The 22414-nt window shown below is 38.9% G+C and overlaps 1 protein-coding gene across 2 annotated transcripts in view; it reads right to left on the bottom strand.

The window, feature by feature from the left end:
• Positions 1–22414, bottom strand: part of LOC149087959 (furin-like protease kpc-1) — a 253187-nt gene that overhangs the window by 63575 nt on the left and 167198 nt on the right. For both annotated transcript variants that reach the window (XM_089243124.1, XM_089243117.1), the window contains exons 2-3: positions 19257–19355; positions 13575–13709 (exon numbers count right to left, since the gene is read on the bottom strand). In XM_089243124.1, the coding sequence (XP_089099250.1) occupies positions 13575–13709; positions 19257–19355 (234 nt within the window). The remainder of the gene's footprint in view (positions 1–13574; positions 13710–19256; positions 19356–22414) is intronic.

The raw sequence follows: 22414 nt of genomic DNA, 5'->3' as shown, positions 1-22414 counted from the left end.
AAATGGTTTTATCTGAATTAATGAACAGAAAAGAAGCTTAATTGGAATGATATGAACGGTGATGGATTTTTTTTTCCATTTCAGAGGGATCGAATAAATGAATTAACACCAAGTGGTCTTTCTTTGTAGTTATATTTAACAGGATATAATAGGGGTTCCGATTTCAAATGGATGTCTTCTGCGACTAATAATCGAATAGTCTTACTGTGAGATTTGCAAGAGTCAGCCATAAAAGCACCGTCGTCAACAGGAGAGCACTGAATACGACAGTCCTGAACGCAGATCTTCAACAAGATATTCGCATAACATGACAATTCAGGCATTTACCATGTTCACTTCAAAATATAGAGGACGGGTGGCAGCAAACAGCAACAACACGAAACACCTTTCCATGACATAGTAAAAGTCACTAGAAAATTGGCGGCAGATGGCAGCACTACACATAACAAGTATTACACGGTAACAAATTTCACGTTAGGTTCACAACACGCACGCACGCACACACACTTACCAATTCGTTAGAAATTCCGCAGATGTGGACGAGGTGCATGTACGGTTAAGTAGTAAAAGTCACTAGATCGCTAGACCCCTTTTATTATTTTTTATCTTTTTTCTAACCCTAGAATGGCACTTGAAAAATCTATGCTTAATATACATATACGAAACTACGTATATATATATCAGTCGTATAGGTATCATTCTAGGGTTAAAGAAAGAGGCTTTCTCCTGATTTTCAGCAGATGCAAAGTAACGGGTGTATATAGGGAAAAGTGGTTCATTGAGAAATCACCTGTACAAAATAACTTGGCAGGTCATAGCTAAAATAAAAGTAAAATAAAAGGCTTTTAGGAGGCGAGATAACTCGTCAGTGCCACTGAGAGGGTTAAAAGTATATGTAGTCATAACATGAAAATTATAAAATTAGATCAGGATAATTATAAAATTTATCATAAAATGTGTTCACCATTTTATTTCCTTGGAATTTCTCTATAATAAATTCTTAAAAAGTAGAGTGCAGCACATAACAAAGCATTTATAAACTAATTGCCTATACTTAGACGTCAGAAAATACGAATAAGAGCGGGTTTTGGTAAAAAGGATGGTTTTTTGATCGAATGGGTGGAGATAGGAAGAGAATGGAATACAGGACATTTATAGAACTCCGGCCTACCTTTCCGCCTTATTAGGCCGGATAGTCCAGAGTCTACTGCACCTGTCTCAAAGCAGAGCAGCACTTATGTTTGTCGCGCGAACTCACTGACTTATCTCGGTATTGGAAGATTTATAACGAAAATAATTTTTTCAACCAATCATTACATTGGGGGGGGGGGGAATTATGCTTTTCTCTTCATAAATCTTCAGGAACCGAAAAAATTGAAGGGAGAGGTAAGAAAGAAAAAAAAAGTCCATGAAGTGGCACTTGGAACCCCGCGAACTACTTATTCAAGGAGGAGAAAGAATTACAAGGAGAGAGCGATTCAAATGTCACAAGGGAATATGAGTCGAAACCACACTGCAATTAGCTCGTGGTTGACTTGACGGGAAAAAGTCGGGGCTCGTGGTTATGAACAACTCCTCGTTAGCGGCCACTTTCACACCGAGCGACGTTTCCAAGAAGTGGTTATCTCGGAAGGAGTAAACGTTTGGAGGTAAAAGTACGAAGGAGTTAAAGTACTCGCTTGTTATGAGGATTAAGTCTCCTCAGAAGCATTCGTTCGTCATCAGGGCCGGCATTTTGTGGACCTCTACCAGGGCCGGAAATGGGGGGGGGCTGTAGTGGGGGAAGGGCACAAACTTTCCCGAGCAGAAAAATTTAGGGGTGGCAGTTTTAGGTGGGAACAAAGAACACTGTTACAAAACTACCGAATTTTAAAGTTGTCGGGGACGACAAAATGATGCTTGTCCGGACGGCAAAAATCATAGTTACGACCCTGACCTCTATAATGTAGAAGTCCATGATTCAGATTGGCGGCCCGGGGGGAATGGGACTTAGTTTTTCTTTTATCCTGTAAATACACTCATACCTCAGAATCGTCAACTTCTATTCAGAGGCGGTTTTGCCCTTTTCCCATTCCAGTCTGATTTTCGTGACCACTCATTCCTTGAATTCAACTTTGATCTCAACCCCTATAGATACGCCTGTGTCTCCAAGTCACTCTTTCGGTCACCCATACGCTTGCGTACTATTTTGGTCACTCCCATGCTCACACGCTCTCTAAGTTACTCTTTTGGTCATTCATATGTTTGCACACTGTTTTGGGCGCTCGCGTGCTTCCACACGCTCTAGGTCACTCTTCTGGTTACTCCCATGCTCACACACTCTCTAGGTCACTCTCATGCTCACATACACAATCTCTAGGCCATAGGTTTCTAACTGTTACAGCTTTTCGGGGTTCCGCATGATCAAACGCCACGGAACCCTTAAAAATCTCGGAGAAATTTCAAAGAAGAAAACTTTCTCGTTACTAATACTCGCAAAGCTGTTCTTTATTTTGAATTTTAAGGAGATGGTATCTTTCAAAAAAGTCAGCAGATTAAAAGAACGGGGAAAAAACTTTGTCCGTTAGTTTTTTTGTGCTGTTTACCCCCCCCCCCCCAACGTCACTTATATTGCAAGGGTTGTATAGTTATTAGAGTGGAAAAAAAATTAACTTTTTATACAGTCAATCTGTGCCCAAAAACACAACTGAAAAGTTGTTGCCCTGCCTCTCCTGATGCCAACAAAAACAATTATTGTTTCCAAGTGCATTATTCACTGAGATATTCGAATTCGAAAAACGGAGGAAATTTGGAAAAAAAAAACAGCCTTAAATGCGGGCAATATGGTTTCCTGCATTCATATATATATAGAGCTGTTTTTCCCCCAAATTTCCACCGTTTTTCGAATTTGAATGTTTCAGGAAATAATGTACTTAGAAACAGATTTTCAGTTGGGTTTTTGGGCGCACGGGACTGTATAAAAAGTTAATTTTTTTATTTTGATAACTATACAACCTCTTGAAACATGAATGACATATCTGAGTGTACTACACGTTATTTGAATTTTTTTTTTGTAATTGGAAGCGTGCCTCTAGGATCAACGGTTCGCCAGTAAAATGTCATACCCCTTGTTCGCTATGCATCCCGCATATGTACTGTACTCTCTGTACACTTATTTTCAATATTTTCCAGAAATCGTATTTTTTACTGAATAACTTTTACTTTTACCCGTTTATTGGTTATGAACAAAAAAGTAACAAAGAAAGGAACCATTTCTCATGCTTGATTTTGTACTCAGAAGATTCACTGACAACTCTGATGAACATCCCATGATTCAACGATTAGCATAATGATTATTTCTGTTGAGGAATATGCCAGAGTTCTTATACGGGAGGTTTTCTTCTGTGGTTATAATCTCTTGATTCGTTTTTTTTGGAAATTTTTTATCCACTAGAAATTCGAAATTTATTTAGGCAAAAGCATCACAAAAACATACAAGACAGAAAGATAAAAAGAAAACTACAAAACAAACGCTATTTGACCCCCAAAGGGGATATAATCCTTCCATGGATCATAAAAAGTAACACAAATGCACACACTTTCAAGCTTTCCTCGGTAACCTTGAAAGTGTACAAAAACAATACTCGTTAGTAAATACACAATAAACAATAATACTCAATATGCAAATTAACTTTCTTTTTTGAAGAATATTATTTAAATGTTCAAGTGTTACCCCCCTCCCCCTCTCTCAAATTACAGCGATTAGTTAATCATCAAATAAAATGAACCGTTATTTCAAATACACAATTTATTATAGTTTTTATACATATTAAGTGAAAGCTGCTGTCTATTGATACCATTAAACTCAGTGCATAACCTTGGATCAAGAAAGTATAAAGATTTTTTGTAAATTGTTTTTCTTGCCAAACTGACCTGGCCCCTCAATCTCCAGGTCACTACTTTGGCCATTCACGTGCTTCTACACTGTTTTGGTCATTCATGTGCTTTTAAACTCTTTGGGTCATTCATGTGCTTTTAAACTCTTTGGGTCATTCATGTGCTTTTAAACTCTTTGGGTCATTCATGTGCTTTTAAACTCTTTGGGTCATTCACGTGCTTTTAAACTCTTTGGGTCATTCACATGCTTTCATGCTGTTTTGGTCATTCACATGCTTTCATGCTGTTTTGGTCATTCACATACCTTTACACCGTTTTGGTCATTCACATACCTTTACACCGTTTTGGTCATTCAAATACCTTTACACCGTTTTGGTCATTCAAATACCTTTACACCGTTTTGGTCATTCACATACCTTTACACCGTTTTGGTCATTCACATACCTTTACACCGTTTTGGTCATTCACATACCTTTACACCGTTTTGGTCATTCACATACCTTTACACCGTTTTGGTCATTCACATACCTTTACACCGTTTTGGTCATTCACATACCTTTACACCGTTTTGGTTATTCGCCTGCTCTTACAACGCTGATCTTTTTGGTTACTCACATGCTTACACACTCTCTAGGTCACCTCATGCTCACACACTCTCCAGGTAACCCCATGCTCACACACTCTTCAGGTCACCTCATGCTCACACACTCTCCAGGTCACCTCATGGTCACGCACTCTCTAGGGTAATCCCATGCTCGCACACTTTCTAGGTCACCTCATGGTCACGCACTCTCTAGGGTAATCCCATGCTCGCACACTTTCTAGGTCACCTCATGCCCACACACTCTCCAGGTCACCTCATGGTCACGCACTCTCTAGGGTAATCCCATGCTCGCACACTTTTTAGGTCACTCTTTACTCGCTGACTGACCTGGCCCCTGGCTCTCTAGATCACTATTTTTGTTATTCACGTGCTTTTACAACGTCAATCTTTTGGTCATTCCTATGCTTAGCCACGTGCACAACTGATTCGGTTGTGAATTGTCCGTGGCGATAGACCGGAGTTGCGCTCGATTTGAAAGAACTCAACCCCCGCCGTACGACATGGTGTAAACCAAGAGTATTTCTAACATAAAAATGGTAAATAAAACGGGTTTCCTCAAAGGAGTAAGGAAGAAGAAGAAGAAACCACGTTATACACTAAGAGGAGAAAAACAGTGTAATAAGAATGGGCAGAAGAGATGGACGGTGGTTGTTGGTGTTATCAGTGTCGTTCCGTCCGCTACGACGAACAATAATAATAATCGCGTCTTCTCCTCGAATAGACCAAGATGGCAGCAGCCCTTCTACAAGACTTACGCAGTAGTTGCACTTATCTCGAGCCGTCACGCGCCACGTGTCATCAGGAATTGATATTTTGTGAGGACACCTCGATAAAATAACGAAAATTTATAGCGCTCTCATGTGACTGGGTTTTTTGTCTGATTTTTTTCGTATTACACTTGAAAAAAAAAAAATTCATTCATTCATAAATACGCCTAGATACACTAGGCCACGGGCCTTCAACTCGTGGTCTTCCGAGCATTTTGCTGTGGCCCGCCGACCAAGTACAGAAAATTGCTACTTTATAAATAGAAAAACGGTTACATTCCAAAACAAAATTCTTAGAAGGGCTCTGGCCACTGAAATTTGTACTACTAGTACTTAACTATACACGCACTTCGTCCATATTCCTCTGCGGAACTTTTAACGAATTGGTACATGTTCAACAACTCCAACGAGCAACTATAATCTATAGCGATAGCCTTTCAAGTATATATGCAATACAGAACCCGATGACCATTCATGCCATGGCTAGGGATATTCAGCAGGTCCTCCACAAGAGCCCACAGATTCGCATATCTTGGATCAAAGTGCACGTGGGTGAGTGGGGGAACGAAGAAGCAGACGCAATAGCCAAAGCAATGACAATCAATAGCACGCAATTAATTAAAATTATTATTACCATCATATATAGTAAAACAAAAGGCAAGACGAAAAGCACGATGAACAGTTTGTTACGGACTCGCACTTCGCGAAGCTTAGAACACAAAACGATTTTTAGTTGTGCAGTCACCATCTTGACAAACACTGAAGTGGTGGCTGAAGGAAATGCGTTAGCGCTACCTGTCGGCAACTGCGTGAAACTCGAGATTTCCCTCTTTCTACCTATACATTATTCGATCAAAACGGATTAAAAGCTGTATAGTTATGTTGTTTTTTTTTAAATCGGATGATTCTTTTTGAAACACCCTGTAATGATGTGCATTTGAAACATTAAAAGGGCCGTCGTATCTCATTCGGGAAACCCTGAACCGAACAGTTTTTGAGGGGGGGGGGACTATGATTTTGTATAATATTTTCAGAGGGTAAGTTCGGAATCCAAAGCTGTACATAATTATAGAATTTACCAAAATGCTAAAAAAAATACCTTGATGAAATAAATAATTTTAGAATTATTAAGAATAATTTTAGCATTGTGAAGAGAAATTTCAGGACTTTGTTAGAAGTAATTTATGGACAAAACTAAGAATTTTTGCAAAAAAAATTCATTCTTTCTGAAAACTTAAAATTTATGAAAAAATAATTTCAGAATTTTCAGGACAAATTTCGAATTTAATCAAAGAAATAATTAATTAACGAATTAATTAATTAACTAATGGAAGGAAGTTATTTGAAAATTAATAAAAATTAAAATTTAATGGAAGAAATGAATTCAGAGTAAATAAAAGTGTTCAATAAATTTGGCGAACCTTGCTTAATTACCGAAAATACCACGGTGTAACTTGATGGCCCGTGGGCTTCATTAAAAGTTTAATTAGTCCCACAATGTCTGTGTGTGTGAAAGGTTGAAGACCAGCAGCACTAGACTCCCTTCCCCCCCCCCCCCCCAACCATCAGTAGGGTTCCCTGGGCTGGGACGTTTGGCGGGCTTTCATCTGCAGTGAATTTATAGCGTGATAAAAGAAAAAATAACGAAAATCTTACCGGGATCCCCGGGCTGGAACCTTGTCAGCCCCGCCCTTGTGGGGATGGGGGGGGGGCTACGACTAGAACACCCGCTAAAATGAAGAGCTCATTGAAGGTGCATGAATGGAGCAGGGGCGTCTTAACGGCACCATGAATTCTGGAGCAAATTGATGTCTTGGTTTGCCTCTACCTAGGTCGAAGCTTCTATCAATTTCCATACTTACTCTCCACAAATTATAGTACAGTCGAATCCCGTTATAACGAACGCCAAGAGGCCGGAGGAATCACTTTGTTATAACGAAATTTCATTATAAAGGAATTCCAGGTTACCTAGCATTGTTCCTATGTAAACTTATTTGGGAGATTATAAAAGTGTTCGTCTCTATTCGTTAAAACGGGATTCGACTGTACTATACAAAATCTCATCATCGCGATGTCAGCTATGTCAGCGGCCCAAACTTTTCGTCACGGAGCACTTTTTCTTTTTAAGTCTATCGCGGAGCACGAACGTTGAGAGGAATGCCGAAAGTCGCGCTGAACCGGGGTGCAACTAACATTTAGTTTTGAGACATGCCATCACCACACGTTCCAATTTCAAGAAAAATGCTCCGTTTTTCGAAACCGAAAGTGATATGATTGAATGTTTTTATTTCTTATTTTGTCAAAAATTGCCCGTTTCCTGAAATGACATCTTTTTGTCCCTCGCGCCAATTTTAATTTGATCGTAGGAATGAAATTATAGAAGAATTTTTTACTTGTGGGAAAAAAAAAAAAACCCTTGTGGGGGTTTCCGCAACTTTTTTTGGAAGGATGTGGATGGGGTTGCTGAGGTTCTGGAGCGATCAATGCTAGAGGGTCATTCATGAAATCAGTAGCTTCTGGTTAAAAAAAAATTCGAATTTCATAAATGGGCGTTTTCGCGTTTGAGAAGTTACAGGTTTGGTAGTGTTCTGCCATCTGTAGGAATTCGAATGAACTCATTTGAATGAATATGAATACTCATATATTCTAAGATTTTTTTTCTTTACCTTTGAAAATGGGGATTTTCAACTTTTTGTAGAGTGATAAGCGAGGACTCGCGGTGCTGTTGTTAACGCAAGGGACTCACCTGGGGGCCAAGGATCCGTAGGAGGGGTCTCATGATTATTTGAAACATTGCAGAACGATTTTCAAGAGAAAAATATGTAAACTGGTAGGCTGCGAATTTCAACCAGATAAGGGCACCTGCACGGCATACATGCGATGCTTTTTAGATGGCCGCAGAGTCGATGCGCTGCCATGAGGTTGGAGCCCTGTCAGCCTATTGGGAGGCATATTCACAAATCAAGCGCTTTGATTATAACCATCACCAAAAGAAAAGTACCCGTACAAGAACTCTGACTGAAACTGAAATAATCATTGAATCATGGTAGTCATCCGAGTTGTAGGTGAATATATTCTGAGTACTAAATCAAACATCCATTCTCAATGGTTTAAGTGAGCACCATGACCTCTATCCTTCAAGTGTAGGCCTGGCAGGCTCTAGCACGGGGACCTGGACAAATTTTTTTTATTTTTTAACCTTATAAATTCACTACAGAGGGGGGGGGGGAGGGGCTCACCAAATATCTCAATCCAGGGAGCCTGTCTTCAGGTTGTGGGGGGACATGGGGTGAGTACCGAGATGCTCGAGGGGAAAGGAAAAATTTTATTCCTACATGAAATGTGCTCTCTAACTTTTCTTTTTCCCAGATAGTGGGCACATTCTCTTTTATTTCACCTGCACAGACAGGCACAGACCTGTTGTTTCTCTGCGCACAGAATTTCGATATTTGTTCGCGGTGATTGGTGATATCCGTTATGGATCCCAATTTCACGTATTTTTATGAAGGAAAGATGTTGAACATAGGTATATATGTGTATATATTACGGTAAATGTGATAAATCAGTTATGTTACACATAATAACCGTTTATTATGCATATTTAATAATCGTCTTGGTAAATTTGATAAATTTATCACTTTTACCGGCGAATATGCATAATACCAAACCTCGTTGGGAAATTTGATAAATGCTTGAAATTTATCGCCTTTATCTGTGATTATTATGCATAATACCCTAGTGTAAATAATATGTGAATTTGATAAATATGAAAAAAATTTCAAATAAGTCTATTATGTGTGATGAATATAGTCGGACCCCCAATATAATGATAAAATAGGCCTACATGAATGAATTATTCTTTATAGTATATCGTATAATACGATTTATCATGTTTACCAATGACGCAACGGTTGGGTATTATGCATAATCACCGGTAAAAGGAATATTTTTTTAACAATAAAATTTACCAATAACTCTTGTGTAATTACTACGAATAATCGCTGGTAAAAGGGATTAATTGAGGGAAATTTATCAAATTTACCAACGACGCTTGGGTACTATGCATAATCACCGGTAAAAGTCTCAATTTAGGGAAATTTATCATATTTTCCAACAACGCCTGGATAGGTCGCCAGTAAAAGTGATAAATTTAGGGAATTTATCAAACTTACCAAATGCAGGGGCGGATCTAGAGCTGGCTGTAGGGAGGGGTGGTATTACAAATTGCTGTGGAGAGGGTGACCATATGTACATCATTTTGTCCCGTACTCTCCTGGACAGCCACCATTTTTTTCCCTGTCCCGATTGTTCCCGTTTTTTAGTTGAATTTTTCTTGAATGTGTCATTTAATCAAAAACGTTGATACCTGAAATTTTCAACGGTTTGATTGGATGCAGTATTATACAAATACAAATACAAATACAACGCCACAACAGGCAAATTGCCCAACGAGGTGGCTGACTTAAGAACATCATGGATCCCCGAGCCCTACCTACTACTGCTACACCACACATACACCCCCCCCCACCCCGCGGAACCCCCAACGAATCGGTACATGCGGGAATGTGCGTGTACGTGTAGTGAAACCTGACGTGAAGTTTTTTTTGTTTCTCTGTAATGCTTGTTATGTGTAGTGCTGCCATCTGCCACCAGTTTTTCAAACTATGAGTGAAGTGTTATGATTGAATGATTTATCGTTGTAGGACTGTTGCTCTCTGTGGCGAGACTTTTTAACGGGGAGATCGGCTCGCATTTGCGCCTTGAAGTTGGGAACCACAGAAAACCAACTTCAGCCGACCACCACTGTGGGGTTCGAGCCCGGATCCTCGCATCGCGTCACTATAACCACTCGATCACCACAGCGGCAATTATTATGATATAGAAGTTACGAAAATTTCATGAATTATCGCAGTGGGGGCAATATTGCGTATTTCCCTTGGGGGTTATCACCCCCGATCACCCCCTCCCCCATATATCCACGCCTGTAGGTATGCATAATAACCACACTTGCCATATTTATCGTATTGTGTGTATTGATAATTTTCTACTGGGTTACTGGAGTACCTATCGCGGGCCGGTTGGAAACCCCTTGATGCGCTACATTTGGCTTGCGGGCCGGAGGTCATGCACCACCGCCGTAACATACAGATGCCAAAATTCAATGCAAGAATTCAAGTAAAAAATAAGCCGAATCATTGGTCCGTACGACATCTTGGACGCAATTAGGGGGGGGGGGACAAAATAAAGTCTTCCTTTCCGAGAAAATAATAATATCAATTTTCTCAGAAAAGTAATGATATTGAAAGGGCAGGACACAAAACGTCGTTTCAATACAAATAAAAAGGAAGTCCGTCCGTCGACGACGTCTCGCGCAAAACAACAACAACGGCGACGTTTCCGTTTGGAAACACGAAACTTGGCAGATTTACAACATGGTTCCGTTTGCATGCGACATTACGGTTTCGCAAAAAAAAAAGAAAGAAAGATTTACAAGTAATTAAAAGAATGGGAGAAAACAAATAAGTTTTATTATATGGGGGGTTGTGTTTGTTTTTTCTTTTAGCAGTGCTGATTACATGTGAGTGAGAGGATATTCCGCAACAATTACTTTCTATTTTGCTTATGAACAACACATATACGGAAGTTGTGAAACGGGTTTCGAAACATTTTTGACGGAAGAGAAATATATCACTTGACCCATGTCTAGCCGTGTTGTTTCGAAAGAAACATGATATTTACGTATCGCGTCGATTGCCTCGAATTAGTATCGAAATTCTCTATGGATTGTTTTATCCACACTATGGTTCTGAGCACGTGGGCCCCAGGCGTAGATCTACGGGGGAGGGGGGGGGGTATGATAATATCTCATTCAATAAATCCGTTGGAAATTTATTGTATCAAGTTTTTGATTAAATAACAAATTCAAGAAAACTTCGACCCAAAAACGAAAAAAAAAAAAAACCAAAAAAAACCGGGACGTTTTATTCAAAAAAGTCGGGACGGTGGAAAAACAGCGAAAGTCCCGGGAAATACGGGACAAAATGTGAGACGTATGGTCACACAACAATTTGAAAAATTTCCCTCTCAACAGCGAACTCCAGTTCCGCTTCTGCGTGGCCCAAACAGCTTTTTTTGGTGGTGATCCACAGACCATTTTGAGAAAATAACTACTGAATATTGAAAAATGTTAAATTAAATTCGATACAGCCCGCAATTCCCTGGAAGCATTATAATAGACCATACAATTGTGAGACGATTTTGAGATTAATCAAGAAAGCTGAGCATTTGGTACATTACCAGGGCTGTTTTAAGAAGCTTGGGGGGGGGGGGGAGCCGAAACCCGAAAGGGCACCCCCCCCTTTTTTCTGGAAGGAAAAGTCAGCATCTTCAAAGAAGAAAAAGTTTTCTGAAATTACAGAAATGCTGAATAATTTCAAGAATTACTGGAAGAAATTATTATTGAATTATCATTGAAGAACATTAGTGAAAAAATTAATTTCATAATTGATGAAATGAGAATCAATGAAAAATAATTTCTGAATTATAGAAAGGGATTTCAAAACTGAAAAAAAAAATAGTTTTTGAAAAACAAAGAAAGGCTTAAGAATCTGGGAAAGAAATTATTTCAATATTGATGAAAATTCATAATTAATGAAAAAAAAACCACCACAATTAAAGGAGGTGATTACTGTACTTCATTACATGGAAATTAAAAATTAATGAAAAGTAGTAATTTCGCGGAAGTACTGGAAGAAATTATTTAATATTGATGAAAATTTATAATTAATGAAAAAAGTAATTCCAGAATTATTTAGGAAGTATAGGCATTTTGTTATTCATGAAAATCCATAATGAATGAAAAATTTTAGAATTACTGAAATAAATTATTTCAGAATTAGTGAAAGAAATTATTTAATATTGATGAAAATTAATGAAATTAAAATCAAGAACAATTTCGCAATTATAGAAATAAATTATTTCAGAATTATTGTGTAAAAACTTGTTTGGGAATTATTGTGTAAAAACTTGTTTGGGAATTATTGTGTAAAAACTTGTTTGGGAATTATTGGAATAAATTAATTCAGAATTATTGCAATAAATTATTTCAGTTATTGAGAGAAATTATTTTAAAATTATTGGGGGGGGGGAATAAATTATTTCAGTTATTGAGAGAAATTATTTTAAAATTATTGGGGGGGGGGAATAAATTATTTCAGAATTATTAGACTAAATTATTTCAGAATTATTAGACTAAATTATTTCAGAATTATTAGACTAAATTATTTCAGAATTATTAGACTAAATTATTTCACTTATTGAGGGAAATTATTTCAGAATTATTGGGATAAATTATTTAAGAATTATGGGAATAAATTATTTAAGTATTATGGGAATAAATTATTTCAGAATTATTGGAATAAATTATTTCGGAATTATTGGAATAAATTATTTCAGAATTATGGGAATAAATTATTTCGGAATTATTGGAATAAGTTATTTCAGTTATTGGAATAAATTATTTAAGAATTATGGGAATAAATTATTTCGGAATTATTGGAATAAATTATTTCAGAATTATGGGAATAAATTATTTCGGAATTATTGGAATAAATTATAAGAATTATTGGAATAAATTATTTAAATTATTGGAATAAATTATTTCAATTATTGGAATAAATTATTTCAATTATTGGAATAAATTATTTCAGAATTATTGTGTGATAGGGTGAAGTCACTTCACTGTACCACTATCTAACTTTGCACAACTGTAGACCATCTCTTCGTTTTCATGTTATTTCAGGTTGAGAGAACTTTCCTATGTACAATCCTGTATGTTTATAACACGTTCAAAAAAGCCCGGACACGGCATACCGAGTACGCGCGTGTGTGTGCACAGTGATGGAAAAGAACCGATCGGGGACCAGAACGCAATCACTTAAAAAGATTACCCGACCATTACTGAACAGTACCCCACCATAACATTGCGCCCATTAAAAAAAAGAAGAAATGCAGTGGAAAAATCAAGAGTCACGTATACGATTCGAAACGGTAGAGGAAACCGAAACGGTATAAGTTTTTCCGGTCGCCTTTATCACGTAGTCGTTAATGGAGATGATATAACGCCGCCCCCTATACATCAAATTCACTCTAGCGGTACCTCCACTGTACTTGGAATCGATTCCGATATACATTCTTTTTTTGGTAAAGTTTTGTGATCGATATGGAAATTCACGCGTGGCCACGATGGGGGGGGGGGGGGGAACAAAGCTTTCATGTGGGATACAATAGCGCGTACATTATTGCGTGAACAAGCGATTATCACTTACCAGGTACCACATCTGTGGCCATCGCGGGTCGTTCAGGTTAGCTATCGTGTTGTCGGTGTTGACCGCCATCCTCGGTATGTGCTGGAAATCTCTCTTGACACGTCTTTTGAGAACTTGCTGGGAAAACCATTCCACCTGGCGGTAAAAAAAAAATTAATTAACATGTTACCACGAGGTTTCATTCGTTCAATAACAGTGAATTTATGCAACTTATATTGCTCAATCCGCTTAAAGCCGAGGTCAAACTCGTTTCCAGTCTAGCTTCATACGTTCCGAGGTTGGTTGTGGCCGAGTAGGGTGGCCGCTCCACCATTGGCAATTACCGTCAAATTAAGGAGGCTGGAAGGCTGGTCGAGTTCCTTCCAGCTTCCAATCCAAGTCAAAGATATTGTCTTCCTTGTCGATCTACCAATCTGCCTGGCCACACATTGGTCGAAGGAAGGCCAACAGTGTCGGCAGAAGTGTATTAACTTTGCTTTGTGTTAGACATCAATGTGTTTGTTTCAAATGAACGCACAGCCCATGTAACAGAAAAGCTGACACCAATTACAAGTTTGTTCCCCCCCGCCTCCATGCTTCACCAAACACATCTTGCTCACGTAGTATTGAGCTATATACGCAATACAGTCCAATGTATAGCTGACCGATTACTGTCCCAAGAGGTCAGCGGTTGACGTCATGGTCCCACACAGGGTGGGTAAAAGCTGACAGGACTCTGGGGCTGGGACTCATGTTCTTTTGATTACAATTTTTTTACGCTATGCACTACTACTACTAAACCACACATGCACCTCGTCCGCATTCCTCTGCGGAATTTCTAACGAATTGGTACATGTTGGAATATGCGTGTAGGTGTTGTGAACCTAACGTGAAGTTTGTTACTGTGTAATGCTTGTTATTTGCAGTGTGCTACCATCTGCCATTATTTTTTCTAACTATGAGGGAAGTGTAATGATCTAATAATTGTATCGCTGCAGGCCTGTTGCTCCCTGTTACGAGACTTTTTTAAAGGGGAGATAAGCATGTGTGTGCGAATTACGGAGTCACACGGAGTGTTCTGGAAGCAAATATTCACCTAAGAACATTGGGTCTAGGTTGAGCCAGTGTGCAGCCAGTCTATGTCGCTGGGGCTTCATTGCAGCAGGGAGGGGCAGGCAAACTTATAAAACGGAAATATGTCCAAACGGAATATTATTTCAGTCTCTTGACGTTCCGTTTCGCACAGTTTTCACTGTATTTCTGAATGACTATTGGAACAGGCTGAACACGAGTGTGCTCCCGGCTTTATCGGTGAAAACAAGTGAGAAAACATTCCAGTCGATTGTTCAGAGCTAAGGCCACACTCATGTCCATCCTGCCCAATAGTAATTCGCAAATATTTGCTTCAAATGTTTGCCTCCTCCCATCCCCTGCTGCAATAAAGCATCAGCGGCATAGGCTAGCTGAACACTGTCCCAGCCTAGCCCAATGTTCCTTGGTGAATGTTTGCTTCCGGAACACTCTGCTCCAGGGTACTCCAGGCCAGTGTGTGTTGTGACTATCGGTGATGGCTGGGACAAGTTTGAACTCGGTTCAAACGGAGTTTCCCAACCTGTAGTACGCGTAAAACCGGCAGTAAGTACTCTTGAGACTGGATATCGAAAGATACACGAAACATGATTAGTAATCGTGAGTAGAAGAAAAACGAGTAAAGTACAAGAAATAAAAGCGTGTAAACTTAATTATAGCGTTACACAAGAGAAAGAGGGTATGCAAGCTTGTGTGTTGTGCACATTTAGGGACACGTGAGCGTGACACACATTTTTTGGTTGTAAGCAAGTATCTAACACATTTCTACATAAAGGGGTTGAGAAAACTTCCAATTCCCCTTTAGGAATACGCAAGCGCTTCCAGTGCATTTCTAGCGAAGTAGGAAGGGTTACGAATCCTTTCAAGCACTTTTAGGGTCTGCAAACCTACGAGGGGGGGGGGGTAGTAAATAAATAAACCTACGCGTTTGTAGGAGTAAGAAAACTTTTAATGCATTTCTAAAGGTACACAAAGAAAGCAGTCTTTGCACTTCCAAGGAAAAGCACACTTCCTACGTGTTAGAAGGGGAAAACCGGCCTCCTGCACATTTCTGGGGGTGGGGGGGGGGGAGTAGTCTTCCGGCATACTCCAACGGCGAACAAACCTTCAACGCATTTCTAGGAATACGCAAGTCTTTTTGCGTACTTCTAACAGGTGCGTAAACTTACTACACATTGCTGGGGATACGCACGTTTCCTACGCATTGCATTTCTAGAGGAAAGAAAGCATACCACGCATTTCCAGAAGTAATTAAACCTCTAATGCGTTTCTAGAAATACGCCTGCTCTCGGACCAGTTCTAGCAATGCACAAACCAACTGCGCATTTCTAGTAATACGCAATTTTTCTGCATATTTCCAGGAAATTCGCATCAAATAAAACCCAAATCTCACTCATTTACGACGAGTAGCAAGCAAAATTATCTATGTTACATGTATGTTAACTACATTCATCCGGAACAACTCAAAAATCGGGAACTAACAGACCAGGACGTGGAGTTTTACCGAGGCACCAAGATATATATACACAAATATTAAAAGACACCTATAGCTTTTTTAAGGGGTTCTAGGTCTTCCTGAACTAACACAACATATCCTCGGAAGGATTCTAAACCAGTGTTTCCCAAAGTGGGCGATGGAATGGTCCAAGGGGGTGATAGAACCTACTAATTTAACATAGGATCCTATGGGTTTACTTGAGTTGGGGGGGCGATGAGAGGAAAAAATTTCTGATGAAGGGGGTGATGGAACAAAAAGTTTGGGAGACTATGGTTTACACCAGTGATGCCTAACGTGGGCGTTAACGACCCCTTGGGGGCGATGGAATGTTTCAGGGGGGCGGTAGAAGCTACGGGTATAACATAGGTTTCTATGGGTTAGATTGCGTTGGGGGGCGATGGGAGAAAAAAATTTCTGAAGAAGGGGGTGATGGGACAAAAAAAGGTTGGGAAACTATGTTCTAAACGAACATGCATAGTACTGGTTTCTGGACCCAACCCAAGTTCTTCTCACAATAGTTAATCAACCCTCATGATGCTCGAATTCCACCTCCAAGAAAAAACACACAGAGACAAACAATGCATCATTTCAACAGGCTGCGAGATCTCTAACGATTCCAATAAAGTTAAAAAAAAACTAGATGGAGACACTTGTTGAGCATTTTCAACCTGTCGTTCAGCCTATATATGATCACACATTCAGAATAAAATACACTAGGCAGTCACAGAAGCCTTATTGAAGAATACTGAGCCAAAATCTAAATATTCCATAACACTCCATTCCTCTAGCTTCGGCATATAGCGACACCTACCCAGCCGTTATGACGTACATCAAGAGTAAACGGATACGGACTCCACACTCACAAAGTGCAATGAGAAGCCCATTCGAGGCTTAAGATGAGTCTGCGAATGCGTTTAACGGGCTGTTTAGCACCTCCTCTGACACAGGCAAGAGGGCCCCCCCCCAAGTTTTTATTTCATCATCCACAGGAGGTTATGGTAGAAGAAACGTTATAACGGGGCGGGGGGGGGGCGGAGAAGTAACGAATGGCTGTTGCTGGAAGCTCTAGGATCTGATCCATGGACTACTTACTCTTTTTTTTGGGGGGTATACGCGCTTCTTGCCTCTATTTTATTGTTATTACCGGCGATATATTGTAAATTTTTTTCTCTCTCGTCTTCTAGCCAGTGACGGGAATAGGCTGATGCATTTTGCAGTTACTGATGCAATATATAGCCATACAGAGAATGGTGACGTTGCTCTTCTTTTTCCATCGACGAGAGAGGGAGTTTTCTCTCGCTCCTCTATTCCCCTTAAATTACTTCTCTCTCTCGGTCCGACTCTCACAAAAATGCTTATGTGCTTTATTATAATGGGTTTTTAGAAAATGAGATTCCATTCTAAGACTGGAGAAAATTGTTTTCTCTATCTCTCTCTCACTCTCTCCGTCTCCGTCGCGCTTTAATGATGAATAATTTCTCCCGGAGAGAGAACGAGATACATTTTTTTTCCTTCAGCTCTAGAGCTTTCCGATATGAATATTTTGCTATCGGGACACGCGAATTTCCCATTCAAATTTACTGGACTGTCTTTAATACACACGATAAATACTTTGTTACTTGGTTCCCCTTATTGCAATTTACCCTTGAGAAAAAGGAAGTTATTATGGTTTTCCATGAGACAGTGATTCCCAAACTAAGATCCGCGAAGCACGATAATTACTACCAAGTTTATAAATGAACATCTAGAGGTTATTCGCCAGCGTTCTTCAACCTTTTTTTACATCTATGGACCGGTGACAGCAGTTGGAGAATTTCGCGAGGGAAAATAAATACGTAGGTACCAAAATAGTGTGCGGACCGGAAAAAAAAGAATAAATAGGAGAAAAACTAAATAAATAGTACGCGTAAGAGTTGCGGACTAGCAGAAAATTAAATAAAAGAAATAAGTGGCAGACCGGAGAAAAATAAATATAATTCGCTGACCCCTGCTGACGGCTAAGACAGAAATAAAAACCGATATGGATACGGTATGATGTTTTAATTTAAATTTAAAATTTTGTTAATCTGTGGTTCTCCCAACTTGGAGGTGAAAATGCGAGCCGATCTCCCCGTTAAAACGTCTCGACACTGACAGCAACAGGCGAGCAACGGCAGTGGCGTCGGAGCCGGGGGTGCTGCAGGCGCTGGAGCACCCAGGGAAATTTTTTTGGAGCTTGTCTGAGTTCCCCTAAAATTTATTTGGAAATCAAAATTTCCTGCACGAAACTCAGGACGAGCACCCACAGGTTCGAAATACTTCAGACGCCACTAAGCAACGATGCAATTATTCAATCATTACTAGTCCGGAAATTCAGGCAAAATGCCATAAATGCCCTTTCCCTTGCTCATTTTTTAAAAAAAAATTTCCCTTGTAAAAATGCCTTTTTTGAATTTTTCCTGCTATAACTGCTTATTTTAACATTGTTTTGAGCTTATTGGTGAATTTCAGAGGCCATATTTTGTTTAACTTCAAACGAATTTCTCTTTTTAAAATCTTCAACGATTGGCATCAATTAGAAAGCCCCCCCCCCCCCTCCAGCACCATTTAAACGTGAATAAGCCTGATTCTTAAGTGCCTGAGAGGTAAACTTGGTGTTGCTATGTATTAACTTTGCTTTGGCCGTATGGTGTTAGACATCAATGTGTTTGTTTCAAATGAACGCAGCCCATGTAAGAGAAAAGCTGAGACCAATTAGAAGTTTGTTTTTCCCCCTCATGCTTCACCAAACACACCTTGCACATGCCCCTTTATTTATGTATAATTCACCGGTACAAGTGATATTTTTTTAGCATTTATTGAATTTATCAATGACACTGGGTATTACGCATAGTGTCCAATAAAAGTGGTAAATTTATCAAACTTACCGAGATGATTAGGGGATTACGCATAATAACCGATTTATCACATTTACCGTAATATACGAATTTACCGTCTATACGAATTGGGCGAAATGTTTCGCGAACCGGTAAGGAATTCCCACGAGCCGGCACCGTTCGCAGACCAGCGGTTGAAGAACACTGTTATACGTTCATGTTCGACTGTATTATGCATATGTGGGTATATAACTGGTTTACCTGTGGTTCTCTCTGAAGAGTGGAATGATGTTCCAAGCTCCTACCCAAAGAGCGCTTCGCTACTTTCTTGTGTTTCAGCAGGTAATGGTCGTCCAACACCTGGAAAGATCAAGAGATGCAAAAAAATTAATCTGCGTATACAAAATCATCTACATTGATCACCATGTGGGTTTAACATAGTATTATGTGTGCAATATGTAGATCATTTACTTAATTAAAAATGGTTTGGAAACCTTATCTAAAAATAGTGTAAGCCTAATAATATACTCTTCACAAACTCCACCATTCTCATTTGTCAAAAATGTTTCTGTTTTTTCGTAAAAATGCCTTGAAATGGGCAATCAAAAGAAGTTTTAAAGTCTACTAACTCCACAAAACGTGCACAAATGGACAGTTTGGGATACTTCAAAATTGTCGATATTAGTTCCATAATTCCCGTACAGAACTCGGAAACGAAAATCAATTGAAGTCTTATTTTACGAGCTAGAATTTCATTGTCAAACTTTTTTTTAGAAACTTACGTTGGTTTTATCGTCTGCCTATTCATTGAAAAAAAAGCAAGAAAGTATGTTTCATATATTCGCTCAGATAAATGACAGTTTTGCACCACTAAAGGCGTCGGGAAGAGTTTTGCTTTCAGTCGCGATACTTTTTCTTTTTTGCAGCTTAAAAACGCACTTTTAATTTTTCTTGAGTGTGAGAGAAGTTGCTTCGTCATGGCCACAACAAAATTAAATTCTTTGAACTCTTCAATAAATACGTCACCCACGAGATCCAGTTTATTCACCTAGCATTGGTAGTGCAAAATATTGTCACCATGAAGTGCTGTTAATAAGTTGAAACACGCGGTCATTTAACGCGCGGAATCTGATACTAAGCCTTTTACTTGAGATCATTCGCTTTCATTAAGGTCCCAATTATAGCTAGGGAGCACACAGATGAATTAGCAACTTCTAATTTGTAAATTATCGAGATTTTGTGGAAAAATAGTAAAAATTTAAATTTTCGCATTTATTCATTAACATTGGTAAATTTTGCATTTATTTCGTGAATTTCGCATGTATCGCGTTTATTTCGTAAATACGAAATTAACGTATCCCAAATTATGAGTAAACAACGCTAGAGGGTGTGCAACTCCATCAAAAACGTCATTTTGGAAAAAGATTTCAATTTCTATTTTTCTTATTTTTTACGAAAGCTCTATTCTTTGTGATTCCAAGATAGGCCTTGTTTTACTTTTATGACGCTTAGAACCGAAGTTAGATCAGTTTTGAGTTTTTACAAGCAAGTAATTCGTGAATAAAAGCTTTAAACGCATTTAACGGAAACAAAGATGCTAATTTTTGACATTTCACTTGATTTTGAAACACGATTCGTAAAAATCTGTACATTGTATCATTACGAGATTTTAATATTATATTCTGCTAAATACATATTGCCGAGGTTATGAACTACAATCTAAGGTCTATCACACATATATTTGTCTAATTACAGTGTTTTATAGGCGAAATGTGGAATGAAATTTCAAAATATTCACACATGCATCAACAGATTTGAATGTAACTTTTATAAGCACATCATACAATCCTTTGAATTTGAGTTCGTAACCTGCATCATTACTTCTGGCTGAATATATTGCAATCTTGTTTGGAATATCACATGAATTTCACTGAAAATTTGACGTAAAGATGACTTTTTCATAGAAAATGGCATTAGGCGGGTCCAAAATTCATTATTGTTTTCATCATTTTGGGACACTTCTATTAAAAAAAAAATGTTATCGAAGTTCACTCCAGTACTGTTTTAAAGAAAAGTGACAGGAAAGGCAGTCGGATACCTTAACTATGGATGTAAAAAGAAATTTTCAAAGCGATTGTTACAAGGAGCATATGCTAAGTCATTATGTTCAATTCCTGAAGAGAAAGAGAAGGAAGAATTGGTTTTTTTTTGGGGCATTTTGTTTTTGACGTTATAGCGAACGCTTCCTAATTTCGAACTAGAACTGAATACATTTTGTATTAGTTATTTGTCAATCATTTGCAAATCACTCGTTATAACGCGATTCTCGCTATAAGCCGTACTCGTTATATCGGACTTTTACTGTATATTTTTCAGAGCAGGTCCGAATCATGCGGTCAACTAAACAAAGCTATATACCCCCCCCCTCCCCCCAGCTATATTTACACGGAACGGAACGATGAGATTCCAATGCACAAACGTACGTATCAGGGGCTCCAAGAAAAGCTCGGTCTCCTTGAGAAAAGTCCATATTTCGAATTGAAGTGACTTATTCTTAGTTTCATATCAGCTTTTGGACGGACGCGTGAACAGTTTCCTCCTCGAAAAAAAAAAAAAAAAAAATTGGACATGATATATATATATTCACGTAACGGGGCAGCTGTAGAGAATTCTCCTGGAAATGATGAAGAGCTGAAGGGCGCCCCCCGGTGCCGTGATGGATGACTTTATCGGCGCTCTCTCAGGTGGCGGCGGAATTTCACCGGGGCATCCAGAAACGAGATATTAATGGAACTTTTCCCACACACACACACACTCAGTCACTCCTTTCGCCCCAACGAAAACCCGGAGAGATATGTGCCCCAACGTCCTGCTTGGTAACCCTTCCACATGTCTTCTTCGAAGATGGTTGACACACGCATATACTGGCAACGGGATCGAATACACCACCGATCTGATGCGAAATTAGCGAGCGAAATCCTCAGTAAATTAATGCGTATCTAAACCACTTGAAAAGTCTGTACCTATCGATTATTTTAATTAATAGCTGAGAATTCCACTTTCTCTCTAGACGCTCTCTTTATTCGGTTGAAAGAAGATCGCACTGTACGTCTGTATAATTGGGGGGAGGGGGTTGTGAAGTCGAATTGATGTAAGTTAATAATCTCCAGTTTAAGAAAAAGGTTTTGAGAATAGTCATAGGGTTCCATGTTAAAAATTTTATAATTTCACAATCTAAGAAGCAAACTATTGAAGCTGATACTTAGTTCATTTTTTCCTTTTAACAGTTTAGCATTTCTAGACTTGAGTCAGAGTTGTTAAAAATGAACTTAACACCACTCTGACTTTACCCCTTCAATTATACCAATGTGTACCTCACTGTTGACCGATCAGCAAAAATAGGCAAAGGGGAATCGATT

Source organism: Pholcus phalangioides, unplaced genomic scaffold (genome assembly GCF_987345545.1).
Source record: "Pholcus phalangioides strain wild (caught in Gottingen) unplaced genomic scaffold, Ppha-v1.0 ptg000003l_1, whole genome shotgun sequence".
NCBI lineage: Eukaryota > Metazoa > Arthropoda > Arachnida > Araneae > Pholcidae > Pholcus > Pholcus phalangioides.
The sequence above is the reverse complement of the archived record's forward strand: the minus strand, read 5'-3'. Positions and strand labels throughout refer to the sequence as shown.